We start from the raw sequence: 19,151 nt of genomic DNA, 5'->3' as shown, positions 1-19,151 counted from the left end.
CCACGTACAGCCCAGATGAATGAGGCACAGCCACCAGGTGATCTGTGTCAGCGTATTCTTGTGATAAGTCACAAGATGGGGTCCATACAGCGAGCTGTAATAATTGCAAGAAATACTGGCCATAGCAGGGACAGCTGCTGGAACATATCAAATGCCCCCTTGGCCTGGAAACTTGAGCATTCCACAGGGAACAAGGCACAGCATTCGAGTGTCGAACTCCATTGTCCCCCACAGTAAAAGGTGATGTCACTAACAGGTCATTGGGTATTAAACCTCTGTCAGTCAGATGGACAATCATTGTCTTAGCTACACACCACTGACAGGCTGAAGGATAAGCAAGCCAACGTATAAAACACTGGGGACTTCGCAGCTTACCACAGGACTTCCTACACGTTTGAACACAAAGGCCTGGAGCAGATTTAAACACTGTCTGACAACTTTCCTGTGCTGATGAACACTGTGGGAGCGGCAGGACAGGGAATGCACTCTGCATGCTTACATCGTCTCATCGTCCCTGTAATGGATGACGGCTCTCTTCTCCCCATCCTTCCCCTCTTCCTGGCACTTGAAATACTTCTCGAAGACAGAGGCAAAGCAGTTCCGCTTCAGCATGCCAGCCTGGTGCACAACGGAATCCTTGGCTGCAGGAAGGTTCTCCAGGTCATATACCAAAGAGACATTGTAACCTGGAGAGGGAGGTTAACCCACCTTTAACCATTTATAATCTTTCTTAAATAAGAGAAGTTAGACACTTGCAGAGGCAAAATCCTACTGTGCAAACCCTTCCACATTAGCCTGTAGGTTGTCTCTTTCTTCTCACCCCTTCCGAAGCCCTAAAGGGTGTGGGACCCCACTAATGTCAGCGTGTGACACTTTCTAACTCAGAGGAGGGAGTGGCGATCTAACTGAACTCAGAGCGAGGCTGTGGTAAGATTAAGCTTTCTTTCCCCATCTCAAACGCAGAAGCGATGGCTCAGTAGTTCCTGCTCCTAAATTTTGTAATAAGTGAGTAGGAAGAGAGGTTGTTGCAAGTAACTATGGTTTTCTGAATCTCATTAAATGCTTGTCAGTCTCATCACACAGAACAAAAATCCCTATTGTGAGGAACAGAGGCATTCTCGGGAGTGGAATCAAGAATTATGGTCTGTGCTGCAAACAAATGCTGCCCTGCGGTACCCAGCCCACCTTGATTTTTTTTGTTTGTTTTAAATGCCTCTCAGTTGTACTAAGAGCCCAACTGTGTCGAAGCGCAGTGCTCATCTGAACCTAATTTATAAAGCAGCAAGAGAGTCACCTTTGCCGTCTGCACACATTTAAAAAAAAATTAATTATATTCAGGCTTACCTGGTTCTGGATTTACCAAGAAGTTTCCATACACTCTCTTCAATAACTAGGAAACAGACAAAACATCGGCTGTGTAAGTCTTTCCCTCCAGCACATCCTACTTTTTCCCCACTAATACCTTCTCCCTTTTTTCAAAGGCTTTGCCTCAGCTTTCTGGACACTGGTTTAGGCCATGTCTGGTCTTCAGCCAGAACCTCAAATTATGGGCTTCTGCAGGCTAGATCCTCAACAACCCTGTCGCTGGCCTCACTGAAAATTAGTCTCAGGCTTCCATGTTTTACAAAACTAGCTTCCACCTATACTCTGGACAGGCTCCCCACGTAGACTATGGTTCCTTGGTCATGGACTCTGGTGTGGAACTGCTGTCCAGAACCAAAACTTTCATTTTTAAAAAGGTCTAGTCTTTACAGTGGCAGAGACAATCTTGAAAACCTGAACCAAGCCTAAATCAATTCAGTAACACCTGCCTGGCTCTCTACAGACAATAGCTCTAAGAGATGTGAACTGCCTCATTCATCTCAAGAAGGGCTCTGGGATGCCATGATTCCAAGGTGCAAAATTCACCATTTTGTTTTTGTTTTCTATCTCCCTGCCTTGTTGGGACTGGCCTGCACCCATACCTTGCCCTGCAGCTCCCCACAGGGGTAGCTGATTGTAATGCATGATTCCTCCACTGTTCCATGGGTCAGGCAGCAGGAGCTGGGCAACCAGAGAAGAAGGAGAGCACCAGAAGTGTAGATGCTAAAGAACAGTGCAGCAACAAGGGAAGATTACCCACTGAAGCCAGCTACAAGCCAATCCTTCCTCGCCCCCATTCCCTGGCACATATGGGGCTAGGGGAGGGAGATTCTGTGCCAAGCAGCTTGGATCACATCCCAGGAGCTGAGCCATCTAGACAGCATAGCGAAAGAATCTACCTTCAAAAGTAATTGGTGCTGAATTTCACATCAATTACTATTTTCACCTATGAGTTGTAGCTGTGTGTCTGTGAGGGAGCTGGGAACGAGAAGCATTTCATAGCAACAGAATAAATTAACATTGCAGCTGAATTTAGGGTGCTTGCTGCAGAGGTTGGTCCCGTTATGCCACCTGCTGCACGGGGACCTGATTCTGCATGACAGGACTATATGCATGGACATGCACTATAAGGTGGGTAGAAAGCTGGCTAGATTGTCGGGCTCAACGGGTAGTGATCAATGGCTCCATGTCTAGTTGGCAGCCGGTGTCAAGTGGAGTGCCCCAGGGGTCGGTCCTGGGGCCCGTTTTGTTCAATATCTTCATAAATGATCTGGAGGATGGTGTGGATTGCACTCTCAGCAAATTTGCGGATGATACTAAACTGGGAGGAGTGGTAGATACGCTGGAGGGGAGGGATAGGATACAGAAGGACCTAGACAAATTGGAAGATTGGGCCAAAAGAAATCTAATGAGGTTCAATAAGGATAAGTGCAGGGTCCTGCACTTAGGATGGAAGAATCCAATGCACCGCTACAGACTAGGGACCGAATGGCTCGGCAGCAGTTCTGCGGAAAAGGACCTAGGGGTGACAGTTGACGAGAAGCTGGATATGAGTCAGCAGTGTGCCCTTGTTGCCAAGAAGGCCAATGGCATTTTGGGATGTATAAGTAGGGGCATAGCGAGCAGATCGAGGGACGTGATCGTTCCCCTCTATTCGACACTGGTGAGGCCTCATCTGGAGTACTGTGTCCAGTTTTGGGCCCCACACTACAAGAAGGATGTGGATAAATTGGAAAGAGTACAGCGAAGGGCAACAAAAATGATTAGGGGTCTAGAGCACATGACTTACGAGGAGATGCTGAGGGAGCTGGGATTGTTTAGTCTGCAGAAGAGAAGAATGAGGGGGGATTTGATAGCTGCTTTCAACTACCTGAAAGGGGGTTTCAAAGAGGATGGCTCTAGACTGTTCTCAATGGTAGCAGATGACAGAACGAGGAGTAATGGTCTCAAGTTGCAATGGGGGAGGTTTAGATTGGATATTAGGAAAAACTTTTTCACTAAGAGGGTGGTGAAACACTGGAATGCGTTGCCTAGGGAGGTGGTAGAATCTCCTTCCTTGGAGGTTTTTAAGGTCAGGCTTGACAAAGCCCTGGCTAGGATGATTTAACTGGGACTTGGTCCTGCTTTGAGCAGGGGGTTGGACTAGATGACCTTCTGGGGTCCCTTCCAACCCTGATATTCTATGATTCTATGATTCTAGGAGACAACAGACATTTAGCTGACCCCGTCTGCTAATGGACTTTGCATCAAGAATTAAGAGATTTTTGCCTGCCAACACCCACATCCAGTGATCAGCATCTTTCTAGCAACAGCTGACAACACAGATATTTAAGCTGTGATAGGAAGGGCCACTCTGCACTCCTCATGCCGTCGAGGGTGCTGGCGAGATCATCAGTTGCAGCAGGGGACACAAAATCTTCTCTTCTCCAGAGTGCAAAAGACAAACTAATTATTTAAATGATTTTATTTTAAAATGGAATTGTCATTTCCAAGTACAAGCACATGATGGATTTAGTTAGCGATTCAGAAACCAACACGGATATTTGTATTTTAAAAATATTTTAATTCTCCCTCTAATGAAGAAATACACTGAGAATCTATAATGGGGGAGCCAGAAATGAGGCCCTAACCTTCCACATGGAAGCACGGCCCACAGAGACCACAGATCCCACATAGCTGCTTGGGTGAAGATGGAACATGATGCTCCAGCTGCGTCTACACTGAACTTTATGTGAAAATCTCTCACCAATGCTGTAATGCAATTGTCAGAATGCTTGTCTGGCATATTTACTACTGAAAGTGTAGCACTGGCTCAGAGCGGCTCTAAGCCACATGGGGTAAAAATGCTGGCAGTTGGTCTACACTATTGCTGCCAGTGTTGTGCTCAATAGTGGATTGCACTGATGGGAGATTTTCATAAAAAGTTAAATGCAGACAAGGCTTCTGGGAACCTGTAGTTTCCACAGGCTGCACCTTCTGTATAGAAGGGAAGGGCAGCATCAGCCTGCTCCTTTACATACTGGTTAAGTGTGATCCTCTGGCTCCCAGTAAGTTCCCACTGCACCTCATGGCTAAGCAAACTGAGTATTCATGAACAATGTCAATAGAAGGCCGTAACAAGATAATCAAATCACTCGTACTTATTCAAACACCGTTTGACCGTTTAAACTCTCCCCTTGTTGGAATTCTCTAGGTTTGAGACACTTCCCAGTCATGTGTAAGTAACTCCAAGAGTTATGAGAAATTACCCCCTAATTTCACAGGAAAAACCAACAAAAAAAGACACCCAAAGGTAAAGTGTTGCATGTGTCTCTGCTGAGAAACACAGCATGTACCCCATTAGGTAACATGAGGAGATTTGAAAATTAATTCAGGAACTGACTCATACTTCCTGCTTCAAGATCCAACCACAACGCACAGATGTTCATAAAGGCCTTTTCTTTCTACCATAAATGGCTCTCTGCAGCATAAGCACAGCTGAACAGGAACTAAACCTGCTACAAAAGTGGAACGAGGCCGTGCGGCCTGCAGATAAAGGCGTGTGCATGTTAAAGGCAGCCTTTCATTTGCTTTAAAGTGTGGTTAGAATGAGAAAAGCAGCACTGTGGGATTCCATATTTATTCACACTGACTTCCTTAGCAAGTGAGTTCAGTTTACAAGAGGGTATTTCTAACTGCTGGTGTCCTACACACCATTAGGGGAATCTGAAAAATCAGCTGTGCTCTTCTACCTCTCATGCTTTCATCAGGATCAAAGGCTCTGTAACTGGAACTTATCAGATATCAATAGGAACAGAATTTAGTCTGTTCTTCCAGAATTGTGCCCACTCTGTGTTGGCGATGGGAGTAACACGGTGTCTATTACGCAGTGCAACTTTACAGACACTTTTCTAACCCACAGGGCCTCGGTAGGATCTTGATCCATTGTAGTCAGTGGGACCCCTCATGGTAGTCAAGTTAAGTATGCACAACAGAAAGTGTGTGCAGGATCAGGGCCTAGAATCTCAGGAAGAAAGGGAAAATCGGAAATGTGGCCACTCACCTCATCTGCACCATGCTCCTGTAGCTCTTTGTAGAATTTCAGAGAAATACTGATCATCACTTTTGTCTTGTCTCCATTGGGGTTAGAAATATGATAAAGGACCCCATCGAAATCTTGGAAGGAAGCAGAGGAGAGGGAGGTTAGGAACTCATGTAATTTCTTAGTTCCAAAGCATTGCATAATGTAAAAGTTTTTCAAAATAGGAACTTATGGTATAAAGATCTCCCATATTACTGGGCCCTCAAGCACAGTAGCCTGTAATGACGGAAAGAGTGCTAACATTATAGAGGAATACTGGAGATTAGTAACAAAGACTACAATGATCTTTGACAACTTTGTATCCCAAGTTAAAGTTTAGCCCAGTCTTGTTTCAACTGTCACTGACAAATTTGCCACATCCTTAATCCATACAAGCATATTGAGATGAAGAGCTCTCTCAGATGGTTAATTTTTCGTCTCTCCACTTGGCTTGAGGGTTGCTATTGGCACCCGCATGTCTGATGCACTTTGCACAATGTGGGTTACAAATATCTGAAAGTGGGGAATTCGAAAGCCAGAAGAGCAGCAGGAAGTGCTTAAGCAGAGTGCAGGTGGTACAGCAGTGGTCTCCCTGGGCAGTTTTCTTTCTAGGCTCCCTGCTTTGGTTCAGAAGGCAGAATGGACCGTACAGCTTCTGTTTTGTTTAATTTAAAAGCTCTGTTTAAGATGGGTTTCTCCACAGAGCAGTACAACTCTAACTGGTAATTGGAGTCTAAAATCTGAACTGCATGATGAATACGTGCTATAGTTTTCAAATCAAATCCCATCTCATTGGAGACTAAGCTACAGGGAACAGGCTTTCAGTTTATCTTGGCCATTTGAGTGCTTATCGTCCTAAATCAGACTCCTATCTGCTGTATCCAGATGGGTGCTACATACCTCATTACACATGCCATTATGGGATGAAACATCCTGGCACATAGGTTAAACAAGTTAAAACCATTTAGTTCATTCAATTTATAAGTGCTGCGACCATTTAATTAATTGTCACCGGCTAGTGCATCAGGTGAGGAGGATGGATGGAGAAAAGAGCCTAACCGTTTCCGAGCACAGTTCTTTAAATTATTCCATCAAGAGGAACTCCTACTAAATATACTGTGCGACACATACACGTAAAGGCGCAGGTTAGTCGATGAAACAACTCTCTCCATGTGGTGCGAGGTGAATTCGAGCACACCAGATATTGTGATCGTCAGGCCAGACAAGCTTGAATTTTTTAAAGGAGATAAAAATTTTGTGAAACGTACCTGCAAATGTTACTTCTACTGCCTCTGGTTTGTTCCTAAGGAAACATCAAATGTCAAAAATCAAAGCACAGCCCCCTTAAAAATTGTACAGAAACATTGGTTTACTCGTTTTAAAAAAGCCACATGTCCACATTTCTGATTAGGAGAAGTGGCTTTTTCTGAAAGCCCCAAATGTATAACTCCCTAATACTATTCAATTAGGAAAGATGTTACTGACAAGAGTTCTGTACTTCACCATCTCCCCATCACACTCACTATGAGCAATGATTTTACCTCAACCGCTATACTCAGCTTTTGAAAACAATCTTGCCATTTTAGTATAATATTATCCATAGCCTATTAATAGATACCGGAATGCTGCATCGGAGTCTGAGAACCTAAGCAATTAACAATGCATGAGTAGACTTAACATTACTAAGAAATGCATTTTAAAAACAAAATGTATTTATTTTTAGCCTCCCAAGATGACAGTTCCGGAGTCAGTGGTCCCCCTGTAAGCATGGACATCATCATAACCATGTAAAGCATGGCTACATGCTTAGGGAACTACAGCCCTTACAGTACTTTAGGTGTTAGCAATGCCAAAGAAAGACCCTTCCTCTGAGCTTGGATCCTGGTAGGTGAATAGAACAGGAAGTTTTTCAAATGTGTTTCACATCATATAAATGTAAACTGTATCCAGGCATTCTGTTTGTAATTTAGGATTCCAAACAAATACAGATGTTTAAAATCTCAAAAAGAAAAGGAGTACTTGTGGCACCTTAGAGACTAACAAATTTATTTGAGCATAAGCTTTCGTGAGCTACAGCTCACTTCATCGGATGCATTTGGTGGAAAATACAGTGGGGAGATTTATATATACACACAGAGAACATGAAACAATGGGTTTTATCATACACACTGTAAGGAGAGTGATCACTTAAGATGAGCCATCACCTGTTGCCACAAGTACTCCTTTTCTTTTTGCGAATACAGACTAACACGGCTACTACTCTGAAAATTGGTCAGAGAGACAAGCTTTCGAGCTTACACAGAGCTCTAAACAACAGAAGTAGGCCCAATAAAAGATTAACTCCCCCCACCTTGTCTCTCCAATATCCTGGGACCAACCAGCTACAACACCACTGCATACAATTTGGGGATTGACAGTTTACCCATTTTGTGGTACGTCTGCTTATTTTAAAAAGAAATCTAGTAGTCACTACTGGGCTAGGTGCAAATAATATTATGAAAAACACTGCTTAAAATATTAGGACCAAAGAAATCTTAAGTGAAGGTGTTTGGCTTTCATCCTCACCCAAATGTATCAAAGGAATGACACAAAAGGCCCAATTCAGCAAATAAATCAAACTGGTATCTACACAGACATGTCTTTCAGATTGTGCGTGGTCACAACCTGGCTACCCCACTCTAGATATTTGACCTTTTGTCGAATCTTGCTCACTACAGGCAACAACACTGGCAGATGCCAGGCACACCTGGGCATATCAGGGAAATTACAAAGAGGCTGGAGGGAGAGAAGCGGTTTGGGATTTGTCTTCATCACCTTGTTTCAGAACCGAACAACGTTAATGGTTTTTTTGCACGATAAAAGCCACTGCTTTGCCCTGCCATCTGCTCTGTTTGCAGACAGCTCCATTTCTGTCATTGCTGTGGAGACCCAGGAATGCAGCAAGGTGTGCCAAGCTCAGCACAGACATACAGCAAGACTGATGCAATGAAAGGCACTAACATTAGGGCTGAGTGTAATTCATATAATTGCTTTGCTGGGGTAGGAGAGGCACTTATCCCGAGGCTGAGGTCTAAGTGCAAGTGGATTTGGTGGGCTTATCCAGCCCTCACTGGTACTAGCAATGTCATGATGATGAGACGTCACTACTTTCTGTAAGTTAACAGCTATGAAAGGCAATAGCCTCCTTCATTACAAAACTGGAGAGTCTCAATCTTTTGCACTGCTGCAGCAGCAAAGAGAACACAGCAATTGGAAGAAGTGATGCAAGTGGCTTTGGGGCAGATCTTTTAGTTTAAAAATCACTATTACTTGCTGATCTCTCTCGTTAATCTCTGCTCCCAGCTGGGTCTTAGGAAGTTGCTTCTATATTATAACTTTTGCTCTGGAGCAGGGAGCAGTTCCCAAGTCGCATCAAATTTATCTCTGCTCCTGGGTATCAGCCCACAGCAGATAAACAAAAATTCCACTGGTGTGTATCAACTCACCACACAATGTAAGGTGACTGGCAGGGTGGTACTCCTCAAGGGAGGTCCATGAACATAATAGCAAAGGGGTCCTAGTGGCCAGGAGCAAAATATTGTGAATAATGTGCACAGCACCTCCCCCAAAGTATTTTGTTGACCCCACAACCATGACTAGGTTATTCTTTGATGGGAAGTAATGAAGAGGAATAGAGCAGTAATAAGGCATGGGAAAGGAATGCAGGGTCCATCGGTTTGTTTTTGTGAGCATTACATTCACTCAAATTTAAAAGATAGTGCAGACTAACAATATTTCAGCAAAAGTCCCAAGTAGGGAACTTTAAGGTGGTACAGTTAAACACTGCAGAGACAGGAAATACGAAAATTAAGGGTGCATGTGCAACCTTAACTCTGCCCTCTCACGCACAGGTAATACAGCAGTTTTTAATTACATGATCACACACCATTTGTCAAGCTCAGAGAAATAGTATTTTCTAGAACCTTACCTATAAGCGTAACATTTTCTGCTACTGTACAATACTCTTGTGCATGCTGGACCAGAGTCCAGGAAAGTACGTTATACACAATATGTGCAGTGAACAAGGCAAAGACTTTGCTTAAGGGAGTAGAGCCCCTACCCATTTACTTTTCACCTCGCCTTAAACGGCTGTAGAAAAAAAATACTCACAGGCATTTCTCAATGAGTTTCCCTGCCAGATTTCAACTTAAAGAGATCAAGCCTAAAAAAATTTCAGCCCCACAGCTAAAAGTTTCAGAAATGTACAAGCAACTGGAAAGAGGGTATTAGAATGGAATTGCTCACATAACACTATCGGTTTAAAATGGGCTCCAAATACAACAGGTGAAGTAGCTGGGATCACTAGTCCTAGTCAACAGATGATGAGGTGCATACGGCATTTATCCTGCAAATTGCTGGCAAAATCCATTATAAAAGCTCCTTTTAGATTCTTACATTTAAATGACAGGTTTCAGAGCAACAGCCGTGTTAGTCTGTATCCGTAAAAAGAAAGGGAGTACTTGTGGCACCTTAGAGAATAACAAATTTATTAGAGCATAAGCTTTCGTGAGCTACAGCTCACTTCATCGGATGCATACAGTGGAAAACATAGTGGGGAGATTTTATATACACAGAGAACATGAAACAACAGGTGTTGCCATACAGACTGTAACAAGAGTGAGCAGGAAAGGTGAGCTATTATCAGCAGGAGAGCAGACTGGATACAATTAACTTAGGCTTGAATAAAGTCTGGGAGTGGATGTGTCATTACACAAAGTAAACAATTTCCCCTTGTTTATTTCCCCTCCTACTGTTCTTGTCAACTGCTGTAAATGGCCCACCTTGATTATTACTACAAAAGGTTCACCCCCCCCCCATCCCCACGCTCTCCTTAGCTTAGGGTTTTAGCTCCCTGCCACTGACTTCAGGGAAGGAAGGGGAGCTCAGGATTTCAGCCCTGCACCACTCCCAACTTCAGCCCCACAGGAAGGTGCCAGGGATGGGGCTTCAGCCCTGTGGGGGGGAGAGGGGAGGTGTTTGAGGCTTCACTGGGGTTCGGGGTTTCAGCGGTGGGTCCCCACCAACCCCCTGAAAGGGGTCATGGACCCTCAGGGGGCCCACAGACCACGGGTTGAGAACCGCTGCCTTAAAGGACAGAGCATCACTTTGTAATAATTGGAGTCTATGTACAGGTTTACCCAAGAGGGGTAAGATAGCATCTCTTAAGGCCTGATACAGCTGACAATGACCTGCATTACACCAAGGGAAGGATTGAAGCATGGAGGCATGGTCTACTGGTTAGAGCAGGGGCCTGGGAGTCAGGTGCTCTGAATTCTATTGCTAGCTCTGCCACTCTTTGACCTTGGCCACATGACCTCTCCATCCTAGCATTTCCCCTCATTTATAAGGTACAGATATGAAAGTGGCATGAGACTTGTTCAGAAAATGCTCTGAGCTCCTCGGCTGAAAGGCACGACGGAAGTTCAGTGTATTAAGAGTACTGGGACACGGCACAGCCAAAGAAATGCAGCTGCACGTATCTGGAGCCTTGCTCCATCACACTGAGCACCAGACCCACGCGCACTTCCTTTCTGGTTTGCAGCAGACACACTGCAAGCATTCACCTTGCTGGCCTAGTGCTGTCTGCTGTGGGACTCCATGAGAGAACCAATAGTTATGTTAAGTCCAGGATTAAAACTGCCGGTCACCTTTTGCAAGCCTTCCCTGGACAGCATGGGGATCTAAGCCATCAATTTTATATCTACCTTTGGCTACACGTTTAGTCCTCTGGCAAGCACCCACATTTTCCTGTATTAACCACCAAGAGTGCGCTCGGTGCTGTTCAAGACGTAGTGCATGCCTGGAGAAGCTTACATTCTAAACGGATAGGTCACCCAAATCAGACAACCCGGTTCTACTGCAGTTCCAGCTAAAACGATTTAAGACAATAAAACTAAGATGACTTAAACTAAACTGTTCAACAGAAGCACGCCTGAGACAAATTCCTAACCACGACATCCTGCAGAGTTCCCATAGCTCTAAAACCATTTTAAAGGTGAGAGGACAAACACAAATAGTTAACAGTAACCATTTTACTCCCAGGGCTGCTTTCTCACTGCAGGGCACAAATGCTGAAATGTACTGCTGCAGAAGATGCAGCAGTGCCCCGCAACAAAAGAGTTAAAGTGACATGTATGAAGTAATAAGGGCAATAAATTGTGTGGCTAAAGCTTTAAAAGCTCCATAAACCCAACATTAAAGATGGTATGGCTGCATTTTTGTCATGGCTGCCAAAGCAGTCATAGAATCCGTCACTTTCATGGGTTTTTCTTTATAAAGAACACCCAGGACTTGACATTCTGGGATTCTTGCATACTGGCAGGTGGATGCAATGAACCATCAAAAACCTCATTCAACTTGGCAGCTCTCATGGTTCGAGTGGGAGACAGAACGAAGAGCTCAACAATATATGAAACCAGATCAGTAAATTCTTAACAAGAATTTAAATCCTCCATAGGTAAGGAAAGATTCTTTTTAAAGAGACATATACTGCCCTATCCTGTAAAGTGTTAATCTGTCTTTTAAGGTGTCTATCACATTGCTAATTTCCATGGGAGTAAATGGAATTCACATTCTGCAGAATCACACCTCTACACAGTACATGTCTCAGAGCAGGGACCTTGCTGCCCAGCTATGTACACCAATGATGTTATAAACTGACCTTAAATGGGAGTTAAGCTGGATTTCAGATGTTCTAATATCATTCTATAAAAGTGCAAAGTATCTTTCATCTGAGGTTCTGAAAGTTTTACACAAGGCGGATATCTTTCGTGTTCTACATCTGGGAAAACAGAGCTAAGTTAAGTGTCATGATGAAGGTCATATAAGAAGTCAGTGGCAAAGTTGGAACTATAACTCATGCCTCCTGACTCCCAATCCTGTGTTCTAAACATTAGACATAACTGCCTCTATGATAGCAGGTATGTTCAAGTCTGTCCGCTCTCACCACACACTTGCTCAATTCAAGTTATTTGGACTAAAGGGGGAAAATGATGATTATTTCAGGTAAGATGTCCAGACCTGATTTGTTCCTGTTACTGAATTCCCATGATTTTGCCCTCATCATGACAATCTTGCAATGGTTCATAAGATATACCCCGAAAAAAATAGTTAAAATGGCAGAAAGCAAATGCCACCTGTGCTGCCTCCAAAATATCATTGTGGACAATCATTCATTGTCCAAACACGCCAGAGTTGTGGTTTGACTTTGAATAATGGAACACATTTTGAGATCTCAAATTAATAAAGGTATAAACTGAAACCCACTCCATATGACTTATAAGAAATATGACAGCTTGAAAAAATACATCCCTGCATGTTTCAGATCCTTGTCTTGGCCCTGTGCTTGCCTGGACAAGAGCGCTAGGAAAAAATGCAGAAGTTACAACTTCTTCTCTTATATCACCATGACAAAGGGACAAAGATTATACAGAAATAAAGTCTATTTGACTCATTTTTAAAAACATAAAAACAATGTTTAGATTAATATAAAGTAAAGGCAGACACCACATCAGCACACCAAGTCTCCGAGATAAGTAGAACCAATCCAGAAACAGTTGGTATTGCATGAAAGTATGGACGATGCAGAGTAGAATGGAAATCTGCAGGCCCGCAACTGTTGCAAAACGAGCAACATGGTGATTTTAGTGGTATGAAGCAACAGAATTTGCTTATGCTCAAATAAATCTGTTAGTCTCTAAGGTGCCACAAGTACTCCTTTTCTTTTTGCCAATACAGACTAACACGGCTGCTACTCTGAAACCAGAATTTCTGAAGGTAGTACTTTGCTACCTCAACTGTAAGAGCTTTATTAGATAAGAACAGTGTCATGTCCTCCAAGCTGCCTTCAACAGGAAGAGCTCCTCAGTATGAAGCCTCATGACAAATAAGAAACTTTGCGAGAGAGAACCTCTAACAGACAATATTTTGCTCTATACAGGCCAGGCAACAGCTGTGCTTTAACAGGGTCAGCTGAGGGCTGTGTGTATAATGTGGTTGCCATGTCTTGGCAAGACTCTTTGCATTAGATGCTTGTAAGGAGAAAAGTGATTTCTTTAGAACTAATGACAGGTTTCAGAGTAGCAGCCGTGTTAGTCTGTATCCGCAAAAAGAAAAGGAGTACTTGTGGCACCTTAGAGACTAACAAATTTATCTGAGCATAAGCTTTCATGAGCTACAACTCAGCCTACCAAAACTAATCAGGTACTGATCAAAGCTAGGTGGCTATTCAGATTCCTATTTTATCACAAGTGGACAAGGATGAAAGATGAGCATGTTAGTTTGTAAGGATCTATTCAATGTCTGAAAGCTGGTGGGAAAGTAGGAAGAAGCATGCCTCATTTTGCACAGGTTACCACTATTCTGCACACACTAGGCAAATCTCTTCAAAGAAACCTTAGAGTAATAGATAAGAAGTGGAAGAGGCATGAGAATGGGTCCCTTCCCCCAAGCCTGTCCAGTGTTCCTGCATGATGCACAGTGAATGTGCAGAACAGGGGCTGGCAACTCCACCCCACTAAGAGAGGAAGTACGCTTCAGAGATAACCTCAAAGCTTTCTGTGCAAACCCTGATTTTGTAGGGCCTTGTCGACCCACAACAGTTGTTCGATTTTAACAATACCAGTATAATGCAGTATGAACCCCCAAACGCGGATGCAGTTATACCAATACAAAAGCGCTCCTACCAGTTTAGCGGATTCCCATACGGGATGGGGACTAAGCTATCCTCGACTAAGCACCTTTATCCTGGCATAACTGCGGCCGTACCAGTAACACCGTTTCCAGACAAATCATCCCCCTTTCTCCTGACCCACAGCCCGGGCCTAGAGGTGCCCTTGCTGCCTGCTGACAGGATCTCCCTATGCCCTGACTGAGACACGCCAGGCCACGCTCCGGGTCCCAGACACAGGGATCCCGGCCCCCTGCTCAGGTAACTGGGGGCAGGTGGCACTTGGGCTGCCCGGCTGAGACCCACCCGCTCCCCCCGGAACCGCCGCTGGAGCGGGGCGGAGGAGCTGAGCCACTGCTGGGCTCCCCCGTGCTGGGCCGGACCCCGGGCCGCCGCCCTTCCCCGCCCGGCAGGGCTCGGCCCGGGGCACAGGGAGGGGGGCGGCGCCTGCCTTGCACCCACCCCCGGGGAGGGGGCGGCCCCGGCGGCTGCAGAAGTGCCGCACCCCGGGCGGGCAGCGTGTCCGCCCCCGGCTCCGCCAGAGCCTCCCCACGGCCCCCGGGTCCCACCCGCCCTCGCCCCCCCGGGGCTGCTCCGGGGAGCCCCCTCGACCCCCGCTTCCGCCCCCTCCCCCCCGGGGCTGCTCTGGGGAGCCCCCTCGACCCCCGCTTCCGCCCCCTCCCCCCCGGGGCTGCTCTGGGGAGCCCCCCTCCCCCCGCTTCCGCCCCCTCCCCCCCGGGGCTGCTCTGGGGGGCCCCCTCGACCCCCGCTTCCGCCCCCTCCCCCCCGGGGCTGCTCTGGGGAGCCCCCTCGACCCCCGCTTCCGCCCCCTCCCCCCCGGGGCTGCTCTGGGGAGCCCCCTCGACCCCCGCTTCCGCCCCCTCCCCCCCGGGGCTGCTCTGGGGGCCCCCCTCCCCCCGCTTCCGCCCCCTCCCCCCCGGGGCTGCTCTGGGGAGCCCCCTCGACCCCCGCTTCCGCCCCCTCCCCCCCGGGGCTGCTCTGGGGGCCCCCTCGACCCCCGCTTCCGCCCCCTCCCCCCCGGGGCTGCTCTGGGGGCCCCCCTCCCCCCGCTTCCGCCCCCCCTCACCCGGCGGCCGCGCCCTCGAACTTGAGCGCCAGCGTCTCCTCGATGATGCGGTTGTTGACCTCGAGCAGGATCATGGCGGGGCCGCGGGGGGGCCGGCGGGGGGGGGTCTCAGGGACCGAGGCCGGGGAGGGAGCCGAGCCCGCTGCGCGCACCGGGGACCCGCCCGAGCCTGCGCCGCCGCTTCCGCTCTGTGCCCCGCCCCCTCTCGCGTCACTTCCGCTCGGGGGCGCGCGGGATCCAGGGTAGCCGTCAGCGTCCGACTTCGTGCGCGGGGTGCGCGTCAGCCGACAGGCGCCTGGCGCTGCTGGGGCGGCTTGTGCGGCACCCAGGGGGGGGCCAGAAACGTGGGCAAGAGGGGTCCGGTGGATAGTTGCACTGGTATGTTCAGCGAGCCTTTGAGAAGCTCCCTCACCGAGCGCCCTTAAGCAAAGTAAAATGTCATGAGGTTAGAGGGGTTGCAGAGGAGCAGCCCTGTGAGTCTGTATTGGCAAAAAGAACAGGAGGACTTGTGGCACCTTAGAGACGAACACATTTACTGGAGCATAAGCTTTCGTGAGCTACAGCTCACTGCATGGGATGCATTTGGTGGAAAAAGCAGAGGAGAGATTGATATAGACACACACACAGGGAACATGAAACAATGGGTTTATCATACACACTGTAAGGAGAGGTTTCAGAGGAGCAGCCGTGTTAGTCTGTATTCGCAAAAAGAAAAGGAGTACCGGTGGCACCTTAGAGACTAACAAATTTATTAGAGCATAAGCTTTCGTGAGCTACAGCTCACTTCATCGGATGCATTTGGAGGAAAAAGCAGAGGAGAGATTTATATACACACACACAGAGAACATGAAACAATGGGTTTATCATACACACTGTAAGGAGAGTGATCACTTAAGATAAGCCATCACCAACAGCAGGGGGGAAAAGGAGGAAAACCTTTCATGGTGACAAGCAGGTAGGCTAATTCCAGCAGTTAACAAGAATATCAGAGGAACAGTGGGGGGTGGGGCGGGAGGGAGAAATACCATGAGGAAATAGTTTTACTTTGTGTAATGACTCATCCATTCCCAGTCTCTATTCAAGCCTAAGTTAATTGTATCCAGTTTGCAAATTAATTCCAATTCAGCAGTCTCTCGTTGGATTCTGGTTTTCAAGCTTTTTTGTTGAAGGATAGCCACTCTTACATCTGTGATCGAGTGACCAGAGAGATTGAAGTGTTCTCCAATTGGTTTTTGAATGTTATAATTCTTGACGTCTGATTTGTGTCCATTCATTCTTTTACGTAGAGACTGTCCAGTTTGGCCAATGTACATGGCAGAGGGGCATTGCTGGCACATGATGGCATATATCACATTGGTAGATGCGCAGGTGAACGAGCCTCTGATAGTGTGGCTGATGTGATTAGGCCCTATGATGGTATCCCCTGAATAGATATGTGGACAGAGTTGGCAACGAGCTTTGTTGCAAGGATAGGTTCCTGGGTTAGTGGTTCTGTTGTGTGGTGTGTGGTTGCTGGTGAGTATTTGCTTCAGATTGGGGGGCTGTCTGTAAGCAAGGACTGGCCTGTCTCCCAAGATCTCTGAGAGTGAGGGATCATCTTTCAGGATAGGTTGTAGATCCTTGATGATGCGTTGGAGAGGTTTCAGTTGGGGGCTGAAGGTGATGGCTAGTGGCGTTCTGTTGTTTTCTTTGTTGGGCCTGTCCTGTAGTAGGTGACTTCTGGGTACTCTTCTGGCTCTGTCAATCTGTTTCTTCACTTCAGCAGGTGGGTATTGTAGTTGTAGGAATGCATGATAGAGATCTTGTAGGTGTTTGTCTCTGTCTGAGGGGTTGGAGCAAATGCGGTTATATCGTAGCGCTTGGCTGTAGACAATGGATCACTCTCCTTACAGTGATAAACCCATTGTTTCATGTTCTCTGTGTGTGTGTATATAAATCTCTCCTCTGTTTTTTCCACCAAATGCATCCGATGAAGTGAGCTGTAGCTCACGAAAGCTTACACTCAAGAAAGAGATCTTGGAGTCGTTGTGGATAGTTCTCTGAAAACATCCACTCAATATGCAGCACCAGTCAAAATGAACAGACTGTTAGGAACCATTAGGAAAAGGATAGATAATAAATATATAAATCTCCCCACTGTATTTTCCACCAAATGCATCCAATGAAGTGAGCTGTAGCTCACGAAAGCTTATGCTCAAATAAATTTGTTAGTCTCTAAGTTGCCACAAGTACTCCTTTTCTTTTTGCGAATACAGACTCACACGGCTGCTACTCTGAAACCTGTCATAATAAGACAGAATATATCACATTGCCTCTGTATAAATCCATGTCCACATCTTGAATGCTGAGTGTAGTTTTTGTCACCCCATCTCAAAAAGATATATTAGAATTGGAAAAGGTGCAAAGAAGGGCAACAAAAGTGAATAGGGGGATGGAACATCCTCCGTATGAGGAGAAATTAAAAAAAGTGGGACTTTTCAGCTTGGAAAAGAGACGACTAAGGGGGGATATGATAGAGGTCTATAAAATCATGACTGGTGTAGAGAAAGTGTACAGGAAAGTGTTATTTACTCCTTCTCAAAACACATGAGCCAGGCGTCACCTAATGATTGAATAAGCAGCAGGCTTAAAAGAAACCTAAGGAAGTGTTTCTTCTCCCAACGCACAGTCAACCTGTGGAACTCCTTGCCAGGGGATGGTATGAAGTTCAAAATTATAACAGGGTTCCAAAAAGAACTAGATAAATTCATGGAGGATAGGTCCATCAATGGTTATTAGCCAAGATGGTCAGGGAGGCAACCCCATGCTCTGAGGGTCCCTAGCTTCTGACTGCCAGAAACTGTGAGTGGACGACACGGGATGGATCAGTTGATGATTTCCTGTTCTGTTCATTCCGTCTGAAGCACCTGACATTGGACACTGTTGGAAGACACGATAGTGGGCTAGAAGCAGAGGTGAAAGTAAGCCGGTACACCCCGGTATGGTGTACTGGCAAGAGCCGGTGCGCCGTACCAGGGTGGATCAGCTTCCCCAAGCACAATTTAAAGGGCCTGTGGCTCCCAGCAGCGGCTGGAGCCCCCGGCCATTTAAATTGCTGCCAGAGCCCCACTGCCGGAGCCCTGGGGTAGCAGCAGTGGGCCTAGGGCAGCAATTTAAAGGGCCTGGGGCCCTTTAAATCATCCCCGGAGCCCCACCGCCGCTTCCCCAGGGCTCCGGCAGGCTCCGGGGACGATTTAAAGGGCCCAGGGCGGTAGTGGTGGCCGGATCCCTGCCGCCAAAGCGTGGGGGAAGCGGTGGCGGGGCTCTGGGGACAATTTAAAGGGTCCAGGTCTCTGGCCGCCGCTACCGCCCAGGGCCCTTTAAACTGCCGCCAGAGCCCCCGGCTGCTGCTGTTACCCTGGGGAAGGGGGAAGGAGGCACTTTCTGGTACAGGGTGGGCCAGGGCTGGCTCTGACCTCCCCCAGCTCCGCCCCTTCCTCCCGAGGCCCCGCCCCTTGCAGGGACAAGAGCCAGCCCCAGCCCAGCCCCGTACTAGTAAGTCCCTAGACATACTGGGTCCTTGGCTAGATGGACCATTTGTCTGACCCAATATGGCTGTTCCTGTCATCCACATTAATGCATGGGATTGGCTTGTGTGCATGATATCCCAGTTAGCCTACAGGATCTGCATTAGTTCATGGGATGGGCTTGCATGCTCATGATGCTAATTAGCCTACAGGATCCACATTAGTGCATGGGATCTGCTTGGGGACATAGGATCTCTGTGTGTGCATAGGATCCCAAACAGCACATAGGATCCACATTAGTGTATACATCCGCTTGTGTGCACAGAATCCCGAATAGTGCACCTGTTCTTTTTTGTATAGCATCACAATTAAGCATGCAGGGTCTGCATTAGTGCATGGGATCTGTGCACAAGTTCTGTATGGGCTTGC

The 19,151-nt window shown here is 46.8% G+C and overlaps 1 protein-coding gene across 2 annotated transcripts in view; it reads right to left on the bottom strand.

Annotated features, from left to right (window-relative positions):
• The window catches only part of ARPC2 (actin related protein 2/3 complex subunit 2), a 33,237-nt gene extending 17,815 nt beyond the window's left edge, over window positions 1-15,422 (bottom strand). Inside the window, exons 1-5 of one of the 2 annotated variants that reach the window (XM_038421740.2) lie at window positions 15,217-15,422; window positions 6,691-6,725; window positions 5,405-5,517; window positions 1,345-1,390; window positions 500-686 (exon numbers count right to left, since the gene is read on the bottom strand). In XM_038421740.2, the coding sequence (XP_038277668.1) occupies window positions 500-686; window positions 1,345-1,390; window positions 5,405-5,517; window positions 6,691-6,725; window positions 15,217-15,290 (455 nt within the window). In that variant the 5' untranslated portion in view covers window positions 15,291-15,422. The remainder of the gene's footprint in view (window positions 1-499; window positions 687-1,344; window positions 1,391-5,404; window positions 5,518-6,690; window positions 6,726-15,216) is intronic. The other variant, XM_043504810.1, reaches the window with a different exon arrangement.
• Window positions 15,423-19,151: the final 3,729 nt, after the last annotated feature.

The sequence above is a fragment of the Dermochelys coriacea genome, chromosome 11 (assembly GCF_009764565.3).
Source record: "Dermochelys coriacea isolate rDerCor1 chromosome 11, rDerCor1.pri.v4, whole genome shotgun sequence".
NCBI classification, from domain to species: domain Eukaryota; kingdom Metazoa; phylum Chordata; order Testudines; family Dermochelyidae; genus Dermochelys; species Dermochelys coriacea.
Note: the sequence above shows the minus strand (reverse complement) of the source record. Positions and strands in the feature narration are given on the sequence as shown.